Here is a 16,075-nt window from a genome sequence, read left to right as displayed (position 1 = left end):
TTCATATGTGTTGCGTGATAGTACCGACCGTCATTGAATTTTGCAGCACTTGCTGAAGCTACTGTGGTGCGCCATATTTTGCAGCGTTTGTTGAAACAAACATATTCCCACATGCTAAAAAGTGATATATTAAGGACGTGTTCGGCATTCCTTCGATCTTCAACTTCGGCTCGGAGCGAAGTGACACGCACCTCTAATTTAAAGAACGGATAGAAAGCCGCTCCGCCTGTTGCCGAACAGGGCTTAACACTGTATATTTTTTTAGCGGTTTGCGCTAGGGTGCTTATGTTGAAGATGCTATATGACGGTTTTTATCGACCACAGTACGTGCACCTAGTTTTTGTCCTGAAGTAGCAAAATCCAGTAACGGTTAAGACGAGATAAGCAACCCGTAATTAAGCAGTGAAAAGTTCGGGTTAAGCGAAAATACAAGAAGTGCCCATCGGGCATCATCGGCCGCCTCATCCATCCCTCCGTCCGGAACCCTAGCATTCCAGTCGACGCCGGCGCAAACCCTCTCCGCCGCCGCCACAGAACCAATGGTACTCTCTTTCACGCCCGCCTCGTAGACGCTGCCATCGACGGAATCGCGGTTTGCCCCGACTAATCGCGACGGGTTACTTCTTTGCAGCTGGGGAGGGGGCGAGGACGAGGCCGCGGAGGCGGAGGCGGGGGCAGGGGGAGATTCAGCGGCGGGAGGGGCGACGGCTCGCCCCGTTTCGGCGGCCGCGATGATCCACCGCCGACGCCGCGGCGCTCCTCCGGGTGGGGCGTGGCGCCGCCGTCTCGGCATCTCTGGGTGGGCAGCCTGGGCCCCGGCGTCACCGCCTCGGACCTTTCGCAGCTGTTCCACCGGTGCGGCGACATCGAGGGCATCACCCGCGACCCTGGCCGTAACTTCGCCTTCGTGAACTTCATGCGGGAGCAGGACGCCGTCGCGGCGGTCCGGGAGCTGCAGGGGACCCGGCTCCACGGGGTGCCCCTTAGGATTGAGTTTTCCAAGGGGGTTAGTGTTGAACTTCCTCCCGCCTCGATCACGGTTTGCCGCACTTTTCTAGAATTGTTCGTGAACATAATATGCTTTGTTTCAAACGCATCATTGGTGCAGTGTGCTTTTCTTGTCCCGTGTGTGATCATGAATTTTGGAATTAGTATAACCAAGTCTCAAGAGTCAGGACAAACCGTGTATGAGTAGTTAAAATTTAGGATGCACAGGTTTTACTCTGAGGGTAAAAACCAGAGAAAAACAGGCTCACATACATAATGTGCATGATAACAAAATAGAAGTCCCTTCCTGCTTCTGAATGATGCAAAACGTCAGATGGATCAATTGGATTCCTTTTAAAGATGTTCTTTGAACCCCAGGCTCCATCAGAACGAGATAATGGTCACATACTGTGTCTATGCAGCAGCAACCCTTTACAGTCAGGTGTACTATTGAAGCAAATAGTTCACACCTCAGATTGAATATATTAACAATTGTCACAGCTTACGCGATGTCTCAGCTCGACAATTTGGTTATAATCTAGCTTCCATTTAGGACACGGCACGATAAAACCTCCAAAAGACAGTCTTTAGGAGATCAGGTACATTGTTAACTTGAGAAATCTTTTCATCTGAAGATCATGAACGTTGATCCGATGTTCCATATGGTGAAAAGTAGCACATTTTCTAAAGATGAATAACATTGTAAGGCAACATCAGAAAAAAATGCTGCATGAGAGGACATATTCCTTTTTTTGGTGTCAAAAATAAGATGCACGTTGGATTGCATATGAAACATCAGAGAAGGTTTTCAGCAAGTGCAACATGTCAAGATCATTTAGTATATTGACATGTCTGCACTAAATTCTCTTGGCAGTGGGTACCTGATACTCTTTCTCAACACTCGACACTGTTAAGTTTACTCAGACCTGTTATTGCAATGTGAACCATGTCAAAGACATCATTTGCAGCTTTACTTGCCAAGCGCAGAGTGCATGTTATAAAACTACTCCCTCCGTTCCTAAATATAAGTCTTTTTAGTGATTTCACTAGGAGACTACATACGAATCAAAATGAATGAATCTATATACATCCGCATGTAGTTTTTTAGTGAAACCTTTTAAAAGACTTATATTTAGGAACGGAGGGAGTACATTGGTATGGTACACTTTATCAGCACAGGACCCTGTTTCTCTAAATCACTGCAGTCACTTGTTAAGAACTGTGATTGTATACTTCTATATGAAACTATGATTCTTATGGTTTATAGTATGACCATTTAGTTGTAATTTTTTTCTGCTTTCTGACTATCTGTGTCACTGTGGATAACTATTTCAAAATGGTGCTACAAGACTGCATCATCATAGTTGACTTGTGACTTTAACCTCTAAAACATCATAGGTAATTTGAAAGTTTTTCTACTCCTAACGACCCTCACCCCACCCCCGTAAGAAACATACGTGTATTAGATGATGAAAATCATCGTATGCAATAACATGCCTTATCGGAACATGGAAGCACCTTACTAATGGCAAACAAATAACGGAATGATGGGAGTCAAAGTGATGCTAGAATCCTCAATGCTAGTTTGATCTGAAGGATAGTGTTGCTCACAACTGTATCTGACATCCTAATCTATTAATCTTTAAATTACTAGCCCTTAGCGTCACGCTACATGGCACACTTGCCAGTGCAATTTCTTGATGTATTTGTTTGTCTATCTTGTTCTTGCCTTGTTAAAAAAAGCATGACAATCTTAGAGTTGCCTTATTCTGTTTGTGCTATGAGCAGGACACACATATTTACCTGCGATCTCAAGAGTGCTTTATTCTGTTTGTGCTACCAACAAGATTTATCTCTTGTAACTCCCTGGCTTTCCGTAAAAGAGGTCTTTCTGGCTGACCCCCCCCCCCCCCCCCCCCCTCTTAGAACCTCTTAGAATTGATATAAAATATGATGCACAGTCTCCGCAACCGAACAGACTGCTAAGCTGATCAATCAATCAGGGTTCTTGGGTAGTTAAATGTGATGATCTTCATTATTTGGCATGAAGATACCATCCATGTTTCCACCTTATGCCGAATAGCCGATACTGGCCAAAATGTTCAGCCCAGATGATAGAAGTTATGTCAGCTCCAGCTCATTGAGCATCAATGTGAGGCTGCCTCGATCTGTGTTTTTGTAGCTTCATGAACGGATTCCTAGGCCCTGTTTGGAACCACCCAGATTATATAATCTGGTTTCTATAATCTATTCTATTTCCAAACAGGACAGTTTATATTGTAGATTTTATAAACTAGATGATCAGATTATTATAATCTCATAATCTGCTCTACCCCAGCTAAAATGAGATTATGGATTACAAATGACGTGTTACCCCTGTAAACTTCAAGAGAATTACGCAGTGCCACCGCCACTTTCCTATTTTTCCTTGTAAACAGAGGGCAAACATGTCATTGTACAATTTAAAAGCTGGTTTACAGTTTATATAATCTGGCCTCCAAACATGTCCACCTGGATTATTTTTATAAACCAGATTATATATTCTATGTTCATAATCCAGATTATCATAATCTATTATGGTTCCAAACAGGGCCCTAGTTAAAAACCGATGATCGAAAAGTGACATGCACCCATGACAAGTTCTTTCTATGCCATATTCACAGTGAAGTAACACATGTTTATAGCACCATAGCTGTGCTTTATGTGGTCAGTTTTCTTCCAAATGGAAAACAGAAGGCTATGATTTTGGTCAAAGTAGTTGATTGGCAGCATTGAGTATTCCAAGCTATCTCTTCTACAACCTCAATCCGATAGCAGTATGTGCATAGTACCTGCATTTCTATGACGATCTTTCGTATGGAAGATCTTTTCAATTGAAGAAAAAAGGTTGGCCTTAGCACCAGGCATATACTAATAGTTACATCATTGACTAATCATGTATAAGTGCTGTTCTAAAATTTTGCCTATTAGACTAGAACAGGTGGTCTTCTGTCTCCAGTGTATCTGTATAATCAGCTGGTAAGCCTTGTAACTAGCCAAATAGGCTGGATAATCACAGACATGCGAGAGGTGGATTGGGATGTCCATCTGCACACAACGTTTTGATTACTGTTGCCATATTCATTTGGTAGCCACATGCCCCGGTTCATAACTGATGATGTAATCACTTTCAGGACATAACACAGTCATCCTGCTGTAATCACAATAGATGAAACAGCTCCTTAGCTTGATTATTTGGAGACAAATGAGTACCTGTTGACATATATTAACATTGCAAAATCATCCTGGCATAGCTCACAAGCTTCACCACCCCATCTCTTTTGACTCGTCCAGTTCCTATAGGAAACAAAGAGCTATCCATGGTTATTTATTTGCCTGAACGAGGAGTGCATGTTGTTTATCATTACTCATCACAGTGACTCCGAATTAATGAGCTTGAGTCTCGAATTAAAATAGCATTGAGAAATAAGAAAATTATAGGCAGGTTCACTAATTTCTGCTAATCTACAGGAGGAATAAAAATGCCGACCTAAGCGCTAGCATGAGTTACTGGTATGGGAATACATATAGGGTACAGTCCCCTGATTTTTTATAGGTATGCATACATTCAAAAAACACTGAAAGTAGCTGACAGGTAAATACAATAAGAAAACCATGCACAGCTGATGGCTCTTTAACCATGTCCTATTTTGTGCCTAAGCACTAGGTCATGAGAGAGGGAGGGGAGAGTGAAGAGCTGAATGACTAATTTAGCTATCATGTCAAAGTTTCTCATATGTGTATTAGAGCTTTAGGTTAATTTTTTCGGGCGCCGCAACTCGCCCTCCTGATCCAATCCTCAATTTCGTGCTGCCACCCACCACCTCTTGGCCGGATGCTGCCTCCCCCTCACGATGCCGCTGTCTTCCTCTGGCCGGCTCGCGCTGCCTTACGTGTCAGATCAGGAGAATGGGCCGGCCATGTCAACGCTGCCTCCAGATTGGTGTGCTGTGGCACCCTCCAGAGATCGGGCCGAGTTGGTCAACACCATCAGGCCAGATCCCATCGCCCTGAAGATCGCCGCCGTCCCGGTCAATGTCGCCCTGCCAATTTCCATGCAGGTCTCCCGTGCCCGCCCGTGCAACTCTCCTACACCGGCCTGTGCTCTCGCTCTCGCTGGGTGCTCTCCAAGTGTTGCTCTACCGTTGCTACCCCCGCATCAGATCGATTTTGTGCATCGTTGGCCGCTTGTCCTAGATTTTTTAGAGGAAAATCCGCTCGTCCTAGATCGATGGCGGCTGCCTCTCGAGATCAGGACCATCCTTGGCGCTCGACTCAAAGCACCTCAAGACGGCTCCACTCCACCTGGTCCGCTCCTGCCATCCGTATGTGCTCCTCATAGATGGCTGCTGTTCTGTTCTCGCACATCCGCCTGTGTGTTGCTGCGTTGAGGCTACTGTGCTAGCTCCTGCTTTGCTGCTGCGTTCGCTCCTGCGTGCTAGCTGCTGGCCTGCTGCCTTTCCGAATGTACGTGCTCGGCGCGTGCTAGCTTCTGCTCCATTCCCTTTCAACAACAATAAATAAAAAGTCAGGATGTCTTCTGCATACACGATGGATTTTGCATCTTTGTGTCGTGTATGCTTCAAAGCTTTTAGCTTCCTTGTTTTCCGTTGTGTCCACCAAATCCGTTGCTATTTTGTGTTTCTCACGTCGTGCGAGTCCACCATACCTTTGTCCGTCGGCTTTTCTTTGGTCCTGATCCTTTCTATGCAACTTTTGTGTCCGACTTGCCCTGGTTGTTTTCTATAGGATTTTTTGGACTTCTTTTGCATTGTCGATCTACGTCCATCGTGCCTTATCCGCCGAGCTTCTTTCGCCGACGGTTGTCGTGGACTATGATTTTCTGCGAAATGCTTTATTCTCTTGATGTGCCATCTTCTTTTGACAACCCATCTTCTCTTGGTACTTATCTTGTATCTTCAAGTGATGCGGTGTCTACCTCTGATGTGTCATCTCTTCGTTATCCCCTTTGGCTTGACTCGACAGGTTTTGAAGACTCTTCATGCTACGACGACACTCCCAAGACGCGGATTTGGATTATCATTTTTTTTTAGTATTTCACTTCTTCCAATGCAATGCTATTGCATACACTTTGCATTTGAGGGGGGGGGGGGGGGGTTAGGAAGTACTGTATTAGTATTGGTCTAGGAGTCCTATTAGTCTATGTTTACTTTCCTTGCACCTCAAGTCTTGTGTAATATATTTTTGCCCCTTGGGCCTTCAATAAACATAAGTTGCTTTCCTAACAATATGTCCCAATGGCCAATGGGGAATCAAAACCTAAAGGTTGAGAACTGGGATAATGGTGGCTGGACGAAAGGGAAGCTGTATTGGTTGCCAGATCACGAGCTGCTATTGCTGTGCAACTTTTTTTCTCTTTCCTTTCCAAAATTATTAAAGTAAATACAAAAGAAACCAAATATAGCACAAGTTACAGAAAACCTCAGCTATACAAGCAAGTGTGCATGGCCCAATGTTTTTAGCAAAATGTTTAACGAAACCATGTGTAATTGGTTACAAACCAAGATCTCCCTGCTGCCTGTCAAACACACACACACCATCTTTGACCACTTCTTTCATTGCAGCTTTCCAGGAGCTTCTTCTGTTCATATGTCCAGTGCCTTTTGTGCAACATTTAGGCCACAGTATCTTGGGTTATGTGCAACGCTCAGAAAATAATTGTGGTTATGTGTCACTTCCCACACCAGAGTGCCTGGGGTCTTCGCGAACTCGTGCAACAACACGTTGGAATTTCTGTAATTTACTCACAATATCTGATAAATTACCATTACCCATGTTTCTTCTACCAGATTGCGGACAAACAAAGCCGGAAGTATGGTTTATTGTAGGCTTGAGTAGTTTATAAAAGTTGTTTTACGTTAAGTATAAATTGGAATCTGCTGAGACTTTCCAGTATCGAGGATGTACATATTGGCTGAGTATTTTATTTGTTAAACATAAGTAGGTGTTTCGGTTCAGTCGAGGTGTACAAACATCATTGAGCAGTTTGCTATATGCAATATTGGCTTGTTACGGAATGCTGTGAAACTGGAAATGTGCTGCTCACAGTCTATAGTAATTTTGCTTATTTAAATCAAGCTAGGTGGACGTTCTTCTATCTGTCATCAAATACTCTGATGACTGGAAGGAAAATTATTCTTTGGACTTACCCAAGATCTATAGGATTCATTTAGTTCTTGCCAGGGCGGTTTGCTTTTGCTTTGGCACATTTTGTGTAACGGGTTTGTATGCTCCTGGATATGGGTGTTCGATCCTTATTGACTAGCTGGAAAAGTAGTAGCTGTAAATCCAGCATGGGGTGCAGAAGGTTTTCATCCTTTCGTTCCAGAGGGAATGACTGTTCCCCATTGGCTGACTTAAGTAGCTCTATAGCTTCCAATCATTCGTGAACATGCCACTCTTTGGGCTAAGATGCAAGTTTTTGTTTCCAAAAATAGGAATTTGGCTCACAGTCTACATCAGAGTACTTGGTAAGTTATCTGATTGGACTTGCTTCCCAACTGAGGTTATCTTTTAGTCTCACCATTTAAGGAAGTTGTGTTGTGCTCTAGAAGAGCCAAGAGCCCCATTTCTAAGTAGTTCTTGGTGCTAATATAGGTTATGATTATAGCCAGTTGAGTTGTGTTTACTGCCATGGGAAGTCTACCTGCATGCTTGTTCTGTCTTGTTCAACTCCACACTTAATGATCAAGACTAATTAAATTTATGATTTTGTCTGTCTACTTACTTTAGTGCCTTCTATTGGTATTACCGTATCCCTGATTGTCTTTAATACGCTGTTCCGTATATCTAGTGGTGACAGGTTACCTGAAGTATTTGAATTTACAGGATAAGTCTTCAGGTAGCTATGTGGATGACAGATATGCACAATCTGCTGATGAGAGACATTTTGTTGCACATGGAAGAAAACATCAATCAAGCCCTGAAAAATCAATTGATAAATCTAAAAGAAATAAGTCTACCGAACCTAGTGAGGTTTTATGGATAGGTTTTCCTGCTGGTGTAAAGGTAGATGAAGCAGCTCTGTGGGAAGCCTTTTCTCCTTTTGGCGAGATTGTCAAGATAACAACATTCCCAGGCCGCACCTATGGATTTGTTAAGTACACTACCATTACAGAAGCATGCAGGGCAAAAGAAGCACTTCAGGGGAGGCTTTTCAATAACCCAAGAGTAAGCATATGCTTTTCTCGTAATGAAGGAGTTGCAGCAGAAGTTGGAAGATGTTCCTCCGTTGCCCCGTATTCCCCCCACATAAACCGTAGTGTTCGGTCTAGGTCTGTATTTGAAGACCAAGATTTTCAGGCCTTTAATAGGCCTAGGCCAAGGCGTTTTGATAGTCCTCCGAGAGATCTCCGCATGTCATCACTGCGTTCCGGCCCTGAAAGGTTACCGAGAGATGCTGATGATGTGGGCTTCAGCAGGGATAATTATCTTCGACGCGGACCTCAAATAGAGTCTGGTCATGTTTCTAACTTTGAACCTTTTAGGATGCGAGGGTTGGCTCCAGAGAAAAGGATTTCTGAAGACATGTATGAACAACACAGAAGTAGCCCTACTGTTAGGGGTGAAGCACCATGGCACAGTATTCCCTTTGAGCGACCTCGAAGACCCTTCCCGTTGGAAGATTCTTGGGATGCAGATGATCATTCATATCCATTGTCAAAGAAGCTGAGGACTGGTGAATTGCATGATGCTGAACTCCCCGAATATCCTTTCTCTGAATTTGAGCGAGGGCATGTTGACTCTGGCTACCCAAGGAGGCCCTTCCGTGATCTGCGAGAAGATGTTGCACACCCCATAACCTATGAACCTCCCCCGGTGCATGGTAGAAATTACATTGAACCTTTAAGGAATCCAAACCCACCTGTTGATAACCATGAACCGTTGCGTTCCCAAAATAGTTTTGCTATGCATGCAAGGGAAGTGGACAGATCAACTCCTGAACATCATGGACCTCTTCTTCCTAAAGAAGAGTGGAGCTGGAATGGCACAATAGCAAAGGGGGGCACACCAATCTGCCGAGCTCGGTGCTTCCCTGTTGGGAAGGTCCTTAACTTCATGCTGTAAGTCTGGACTTTCTTTTTGCCTTTTTTTTTCCTGAGATGCAGTATTTAACACAACATCTCTTCCATGGAATTTTCTCATCACCATAATTGTTTCTTAACAAAGATATAAGTTTGAATTTATGTGTAAAACTATGTTGTATGTACTCCCTCTGGTCCTCTAGAAGATGCCGTTATGGACATTGGCACTGTCTCCAAAATACAACTTTTAATACCAGTTTCTATTAGCATATTTATAAGATCAAAAATAATAATATGTATTTTGAAAGTACCTTTTGGGACAAATTCCCATGTATGATTTTTAAAGTTTTGAATATAAATAAGTCAAAATTGTAAGAATCTGACCATCCTTGTCCAAAATGACAGCTTTTACAGGACTGGAGGTAGTAGGAAAGATCTCTTAGATACTCCCTCCGTCCGGAAATACCTGTCGGAGAAATGGACATCCATTTCTGCGACAAGTATTTCCGGACGGAGGTCCATTTCTCCGACAAGTATTTCCGATGGAGGGAGTACTATTTAATTGCTCTTCACATCTACTTTATCTAAGTCAAGTCATTAGTGCTATGTGGATTACTTCAATATTTGTTCTCTTCAACCCGTTCTATATTTCAGTATCTCTCATTCAACCACAAGTCTATTCTTTTCTGATAGTCAACCTGATGATTTCCTGTTTTTCAGGCCTGACTTTTTGGACTGCACTGCTAGGACAAACTTGGAGATGCTTTCTAAACATTACTATGAAGCTGCTAGCAGTTGGGTGGTGTTTTTTGTCCCAGAAAATGATGCTGACATGGCAGCTTATAATGATTTCATGAACTACCTTGGTGACAAGCAGCGTGCTGCGGTTTGTAAACTTGGAGAAAGGAGCACCTTGTTTCTTGTTCCACCGTCAGATTTTTCTGAACATGTACTTAGGGTGCCAGGAAAAGTGAGCATATCTGGAGTCATTCTGAAGTTTCAGCAGGCAAATCCAGACCTGACCTCTGCAAATCATCAACCGGAAGCATCGGAGAAAATGCCTACATCTTTTGGGAGTTATCTGCATACTGATATGAGTAGTCATGAGGATCGAGATGCATTGAGAAGACTCAACCCTCCAGATACGAGGACAGTTCCTCAGGGTGCGGATTATCTCCAGCCATCTACTGGAGTCTATACTCCTGCAAGTACAAATTTTATTCCACCTTACAAGTTTGCGAATGCTTCTCCATATCTGGCCTCTCAGTTTCCTCAACAAATGCCAGCACCAGACTCCCGCAGGGAAACGGCACAAGGCCAGCACCAGCAATCCCCAAATGTGTGGCCCTCAGGATGGTCCAATAACAATGACCCAAGTCCAGGTTCCGGTAATTTTAATTCTTTGGCTGCAAGTGCAGTCTCACATACACAAAATGATAGGACATCAGAGCCGTACTCATTTGCTACTCAGGGAGTACCAAAAGGCACACCATCAGGGTATGCACCAGGCGAAGCGTCGAACATGTCATTTCCTTCCATGAAACCTCCATCGCAGCAGGTAGTTAGACCTCAACCTCCATCGCAGCAGGTAGTTAGACCTCAACAAACTCCATCTGCCCCAGTATCACTCCCACCGGTGCAACTTGCACAGCTGGCTACTCTTCTGGCACAACAAAACCAACGAGGCGTAGTAGCTGGTTTGCCAGCCTCAAACAGACAATCAGGATTCATGCAGAACTATAACCCACGCGAGCATGCTTCAGTGATGCCAGACAGCTCAGGTCGATTCATACAAAACGCTAATCATGCTTCAGCGATGCCAGACAGCTCAGGTTCAATCCCTGTCCACAACTCGCAGTTACCAGTTCCACCATCTGTCCCATCGCAATTACAGGTCCATCCGCCGCCAATACAAGGTTCACTACCATCAAACCCATACATTATGCTTCTAGCCAGTGATCCTATCCCTTGTCATACGACTTTGCATTTACCAACTATGCATGTTTTCGTGAGTGCAGCTCATTCTTCCGTGCCTTTGGGGTCATTTGTTCCCCCACTTCCGGAAGGCCCTCCCCCCTTTCAGCAGCTTACTTCAGGCGGTGCGCCAATGCAAACTTTGCTTCCTTCTGCCCAGCAGATGGGCCGGCAGCTGTCTGCTCAGGAAGACCTTGATGGAGATCCTCAAAAACGCCTTCAAGCAACATTGCAGTTGGCAGCGACCCTGCTTCAGCAGATACATAAACAATCAAAACCTGGTGGCCAGCAATAGAACGAAGGTAACTGTTTCCCAGAAATTTCGCCTTTTCTGTACCATTTCCACTAAGAATACATAATTAATATATTAGTACCTATTTATACTAGTGCATTTTGGGTTTTCAATTGGGTTTGTTTGTATATTCTCTAGTTGAAACTCTTGTTTAGGTTATCGGTGAAATTTATAAAATGTCCCCTTATAGTCAAATTATTATTGAGGGTATCGCCTTTATCTATTTTTCTTTCTGTTTGCTGTTACAAAGTCTGGCCATGCTGTTTCACCTACTAGAAATGATTTTAGTCAGAACCTTGACATTTTAGGCAACAAGGGAAACTGATTTGCTCAAGAAGCAGTATGTCATTTGGTCCATTGGATCTAGGAGATCTCGAGGTGTATTAAGTTTTTGTTATACAAGTTAATAGAGCATTTCCAGTGGCCAATTGATGCACCTTTATGTAGTGCACTCGTGTTTATGGAGTAGTTTTGTCCGGAAGCTTAACATCTGGTGAGACATTTTTTATGGTAATCCTAATAGTTATATTTACGTCTTTATCTACACATTGTGAAAACATTGTGCTGATTCATAAGCCCTTCGCCTAATACACAATACGTGATAACAGATATCACCTCTGCGATGGCCTTCTTTATTACTGTGAATGAAAGAGTGTACACAAAATGTGTTTACTATGAGAATGAGAGTGTAGAATGTGAGTTTACAAATGAATTTAATGGTTTCACTTTTCTTCAAGATGGCATGCCACTTTTATTACTACTCAGGGGAGGAATCGATTCCTTGCGTCACACCTTTCTTGGGACACATAACTTCTCTCGTGTGGACAAGAATGCCCCACGTAGTTAACTACCTTGATTTCCTTGCCATCTACTCAAGTGTATATTAACTGGTAATTGTGAATAACTCCCTTTTGGAGGTGTTACACCATCGTAAACAATGGTGGTCATATACGTCCATGGTAATAGAGGCAATATCCTCATAATCAAGAGGTCATTCATGTGGTAAAGGATAGGAAATGACTTAGACTGTAGGCATGGTCGTAGTTGAGAACTTGAGCTGTTGAGCATGCAAAGCTATGATTCCTTGGTCATTTTATCAAGGTTATAGTAGTGAACCTCATATGCAGGAAATCATTTATTTAATATTTTTTAAAGAGTCAATTACATCACTGGTGTCAAAACTTGACGTGAAAATTCAGTTTAGTGCTAAAACTTGCGGCATACATTGAACTCGTGCCACAACTTGGCTTTGACGTGCATATACGGTGTAAAATGAGTTTTTATACGAACATTGGGCTGACTAGGCGCGCCAGCATGGTGTGGGGTCCGTTGTCAGCCACTAAATTCATATATAAGTTAGCAAATGTTCATAGTTTGAACATAACATTTAGGTAGTATATAAAAGGGTTTATCTTTTTTTTTGCGAATAAAAGAGTTTATCTTTAAGATACATATATTATATAATGTAAAAATAGTTGGCTGGGATTCAAACCAGCGACATGTAGTCATCAGTTGCACGTGTGTACCACCCCATCCAGTAGCGTTATTTTTTCCAAAATTTTATAATATATATAAAAACTATAATCTTATTTTATAACTTATAAATAATATATATGTATAATATTACATCATAAAATATTTACATGTTTTTAGGAAAATTATCCACATAATTAAATTAACAACACCTAATAATTTACGTATCCAACAAAAATATCAAAGTAATTTCATATTTTTTACATATGAAAATAAATTCTAATATAAGTTCTAAATTTTCATGATTTTAATAAAATATTTATGTAGTATATAAAATTGTTCATTTTATTTTGAAATTTAATTTATTAATAACACACGGTTACATTTTACAGATACTTTATAAAAGTTAAAAAAAATAACAATGAAAAATGGGCCTTAGAAACTCAAGCCTGCTAAATATTTACAGGATATATAGTTCACGTAACCACTTAAAGCAAAGAATTGTTGGTAAAAGTAACTTAAAGCAAAGAATTTAGCCTACTGTGTTGGTTGGGTGTTGCACCTGCAACTCACAGGTCTCGGCATCTAATCCCAGCCGACACATTATTCATAGACCGACCCGCTCCAGGGGCTCATGCGAAAATAATAATTCAAGACCCATGGAAGGGCTTTTTGTGAGAAAAAGAAAATCCTGAGTATTTTACCGCAAAAAAAAGGCCACACGAACTGCCTCTCTTGTTTGGTAGCTGACAGCGGACCCCACGCTACGCTGGCACGCCTAAGCAGCTCGTATACAGACACGTTTTGCACCGTATATGTGCACTTAAGTCAAGTTGTAACACCGGTTCAATGTATGCCGCAAGTTTTAGCACTAAACTTACTTTTCACGCCAAGTTCTAGCACCGGTGATGTAATTGACTCTTCTGTAAATGTAGAAGAGTTGACCAGGTCACCGATCCTCGTGCTAAAAGAGCTCACATGCTAAAGAGTAAAAATACTGTTAATTCCCATGTTCTAAACCTCTACATTCTCGGCATTTTGTTTAACATTAGTAAGTGAAAATTGATTGTACTCACAGCAATCGCCACTGTTTCATTTACCTTTGGACTTTGGTGGCAGGTCATTTCTAATGTTGGTGCACAAGGATCATATGGCGTCATCCTGCAAAATAGCCCCAAACTGCCGTTGGGATCTTTGTTTACCAGCACCTCATTTTTGTTGTACCAATTGAGGGCTGTTAGTTGCTGTCTGAATCCATCCTTTTATCCTTCGCTAAAGTGACAGACCTAACTCTAGAATGTTTGTATGCTTCTCCTTTACCGAAAAAGGCTTCCGCCCTGCTTTATAGATAAATCAAACCACCACAGCCCCACAAGGTTCAAACCAAACGCACACAACACAACACAAGTACGGGAGGGTTCTGCTGATGGCACAGCTCAACAAGGGAGGGTTCTGCTGATGACACAGCTCAACAAGGCCTAAAAATAAAACAAAGGCGGACATGCCGCAAAGCGAAGGAGCTAATCCGGCTCAGGCCATCCTTTAGCCTGTTTGACACCCTTTAACTGGATATATGTATACACTAATTTTATTTAGTTCCAGATGTTTAAACGGCTTCTATTACCAGTGTTGAAGTTCACTCCTAGCCCTGGCCTGTCATATTTGCTGCATTGCTTTGATTTACCTTTTTTTTTTCCTGTTTTTAGTAACGAACTAGTGAGATGAAGGTTTCCTGTTGTTTTAATATGGATTGCTCATGCCTTCCAAGATTACAAGTGTAGTGTGATGTTATTTTGGATTCCTCGTCTTACATTTCTCTGTGGGACAAAGCATCATGTGCATTTCTTTTTGGGAACTGCGGTTAAGAAGTGCGAGGTATTCAGGTTAAGAACGGGCTATCATCGAGCATAACCCGTTTTCCTTGCAGTGTGTTCCGTTTGCCAAACATGGAACTGATACATAGTTAACCTGAATACTGAATCTGTTAAGTACTCTCTCCGTCCCAAAATAGTATAAAATTTATACTAACCTAGTACAAATTTTGCGACACTTATTTTTGGACGGCAGGAGTAGCAAATTGTTCATGTGCTCAACGATACCGTGAGAAAGTGATCCCCTCAGATTTGTGCCTTGGAATTCATCAGCCTTGTCACATTGTCTGTCTGCTAAAGAGCATGGCTTGCAAAAAGTTCTCAGGGCGTCAGCCGTCAGAGCTCGGAGTTGGATGCGGCATGGCATGGTCCCAAGCCCAACGATGCACTTTTAGCGCTTTGATCTTTTACCTATTTGATTTGAATCATCATGCCTTGTTTAGCGAAAGCAAGACAGCCCCGTACGGACGAGTCTTCTCTTCTCTTGTTGTGAGTGCGGGCGACAAGATGCTTTGTTTACCAGCACCCGTCAAGATGCTGAATCAAGATGCTGTCGCTCTAAAATCATTCCCAGACTTACAAAGACCACACCGTCTGCACAATATGGTTAATGAATATGCTACCTGAATTTTTTAGGCAAAAAGTTAAACATTTTGGCCTTTGCAGAATAAACAAATTAAACATCAAGTGTTACCCCAAAATGTCACACCTAAATTTATTTTTTTCATCGACGAAACATCATTGCTTCGTTTCACATGAAAATTGTCAAGCATTGTTGAGACAGTAACACGAATATGTATAAAAAATCAGATTTTTTTAAAAACATTTATTATTACTTTTCGTGTTACTGTTTATCTGATGCAAATGCACCCAGGAGCCAAAACACCTTTACCCATAGCTACTATTTTCAAAACTAGTATGTACGGCAAAATTTTCCTAAAGAGATAAATACTACTCCCTCTGTCTCATAATATAAGATTGTTTTTGATATTATATTAATATAAAAAAAACTTTTATATTATGGTACGGGGAGTATTTTTGAAGTGATTATGTACTAATTTTTAAGGAGTATTATACTGATTTTTTAAGCAGAATATACTGTTTTTTTAAGTGAGTATACAATGCTGAACATTGGAGTATATTCACTAAAATTGAAGTATATTGTGTATACCATGCTGAACATTGGAGTATATGTTCATTAGAATGGAGCATACCCTGCTGAACAATGGAGTATATGTTCATTACTAACCAAAGAGTGTATACCAAATCCAATGAGGCATACACTGCCCAAAAAACTAGGAGTATACGACTCTTTCATCACAAAGCTAAGAGCATCTACAACAACAACTTGCAAATCTGATCCCTCAAACACATGAACGGGTCCGGACGGGTCC

At 42.0% G+C, this 16,075-nt stretch overlaps 1 protein-coding gene across 1 annotated transcript; it reads left to right on the top strand.

Moving 5' to 3' along the window:
• Window positions 1-484: 484 nt before the first annotated feature.
• LOC123452410 (flowering time control protein FPA) lies at window positions 485-14,608 on the top strand. The gene is made up of 6 exons (XM_045129060.1): window positions 485-542; window positions 632-1,006; window positions 7,876-9,110; window positions 9,792-10,987; window positions 11,090-11,347; window positions 13,930-14,608. The coding sequence occupies exons 1-5, from the start codon at window positions 540-542 to the stop codon at window positions 11,338-11,340; spliced, it is 3,060 nt and encodes a 1,019-aa protein (XP_044984995.1). The 5' UTR covers window positions 485-539; the 3' UTR covers window positions 11,341-11,347; window positions 13,930-14,608.
• Window positions 14,609-16,075: the final 1,467 nt, after the last annotated feature.

The sequence above is a fragment of the Hordeum vulgare genome, chromosome 5H (genome assembly GCF_904849725.1).
Source record: "Hordeum vulgare subsp. vulgare chromosome 5H, MorexV3_pseudomolecules_assembly, whole genome shotgun sequence".
Taxonomy (NCBI): Eukaryota; Viridiplantae; Streptophyta; class Magnoliopsida; order Poales; family Poaceae; genus Hordeum; species Hordeum vulgare.
The sequence above is the reverse complement of the archived record's forward strand: the minus strand, read 5'-3'. Positions and strand labels throughout refer to the sequence as shown.

What these genes read in the sequence shown, in the direction of transcription:
- LOC123452410 (XM_045129060.1), top strand. An exon ending in AAGGTCCTTAACTTCATGCT is followed by an intron (nt 9,111 to 9,791) that starts GTAAGTCTGGAC and finishes CCTGTTTTTCAG; the next exon opens with GCCTGACTTTTTGGACTGCA. An exon ending in CCATCCGCCGCCAATACAAG is followed by an intron (nt 10,988 to 11,089) that starts GTTCACTACCAT and finishes TCGTGAGTGCAG; the next exon opens with CTCATTCTTCCGTGCCTTTG.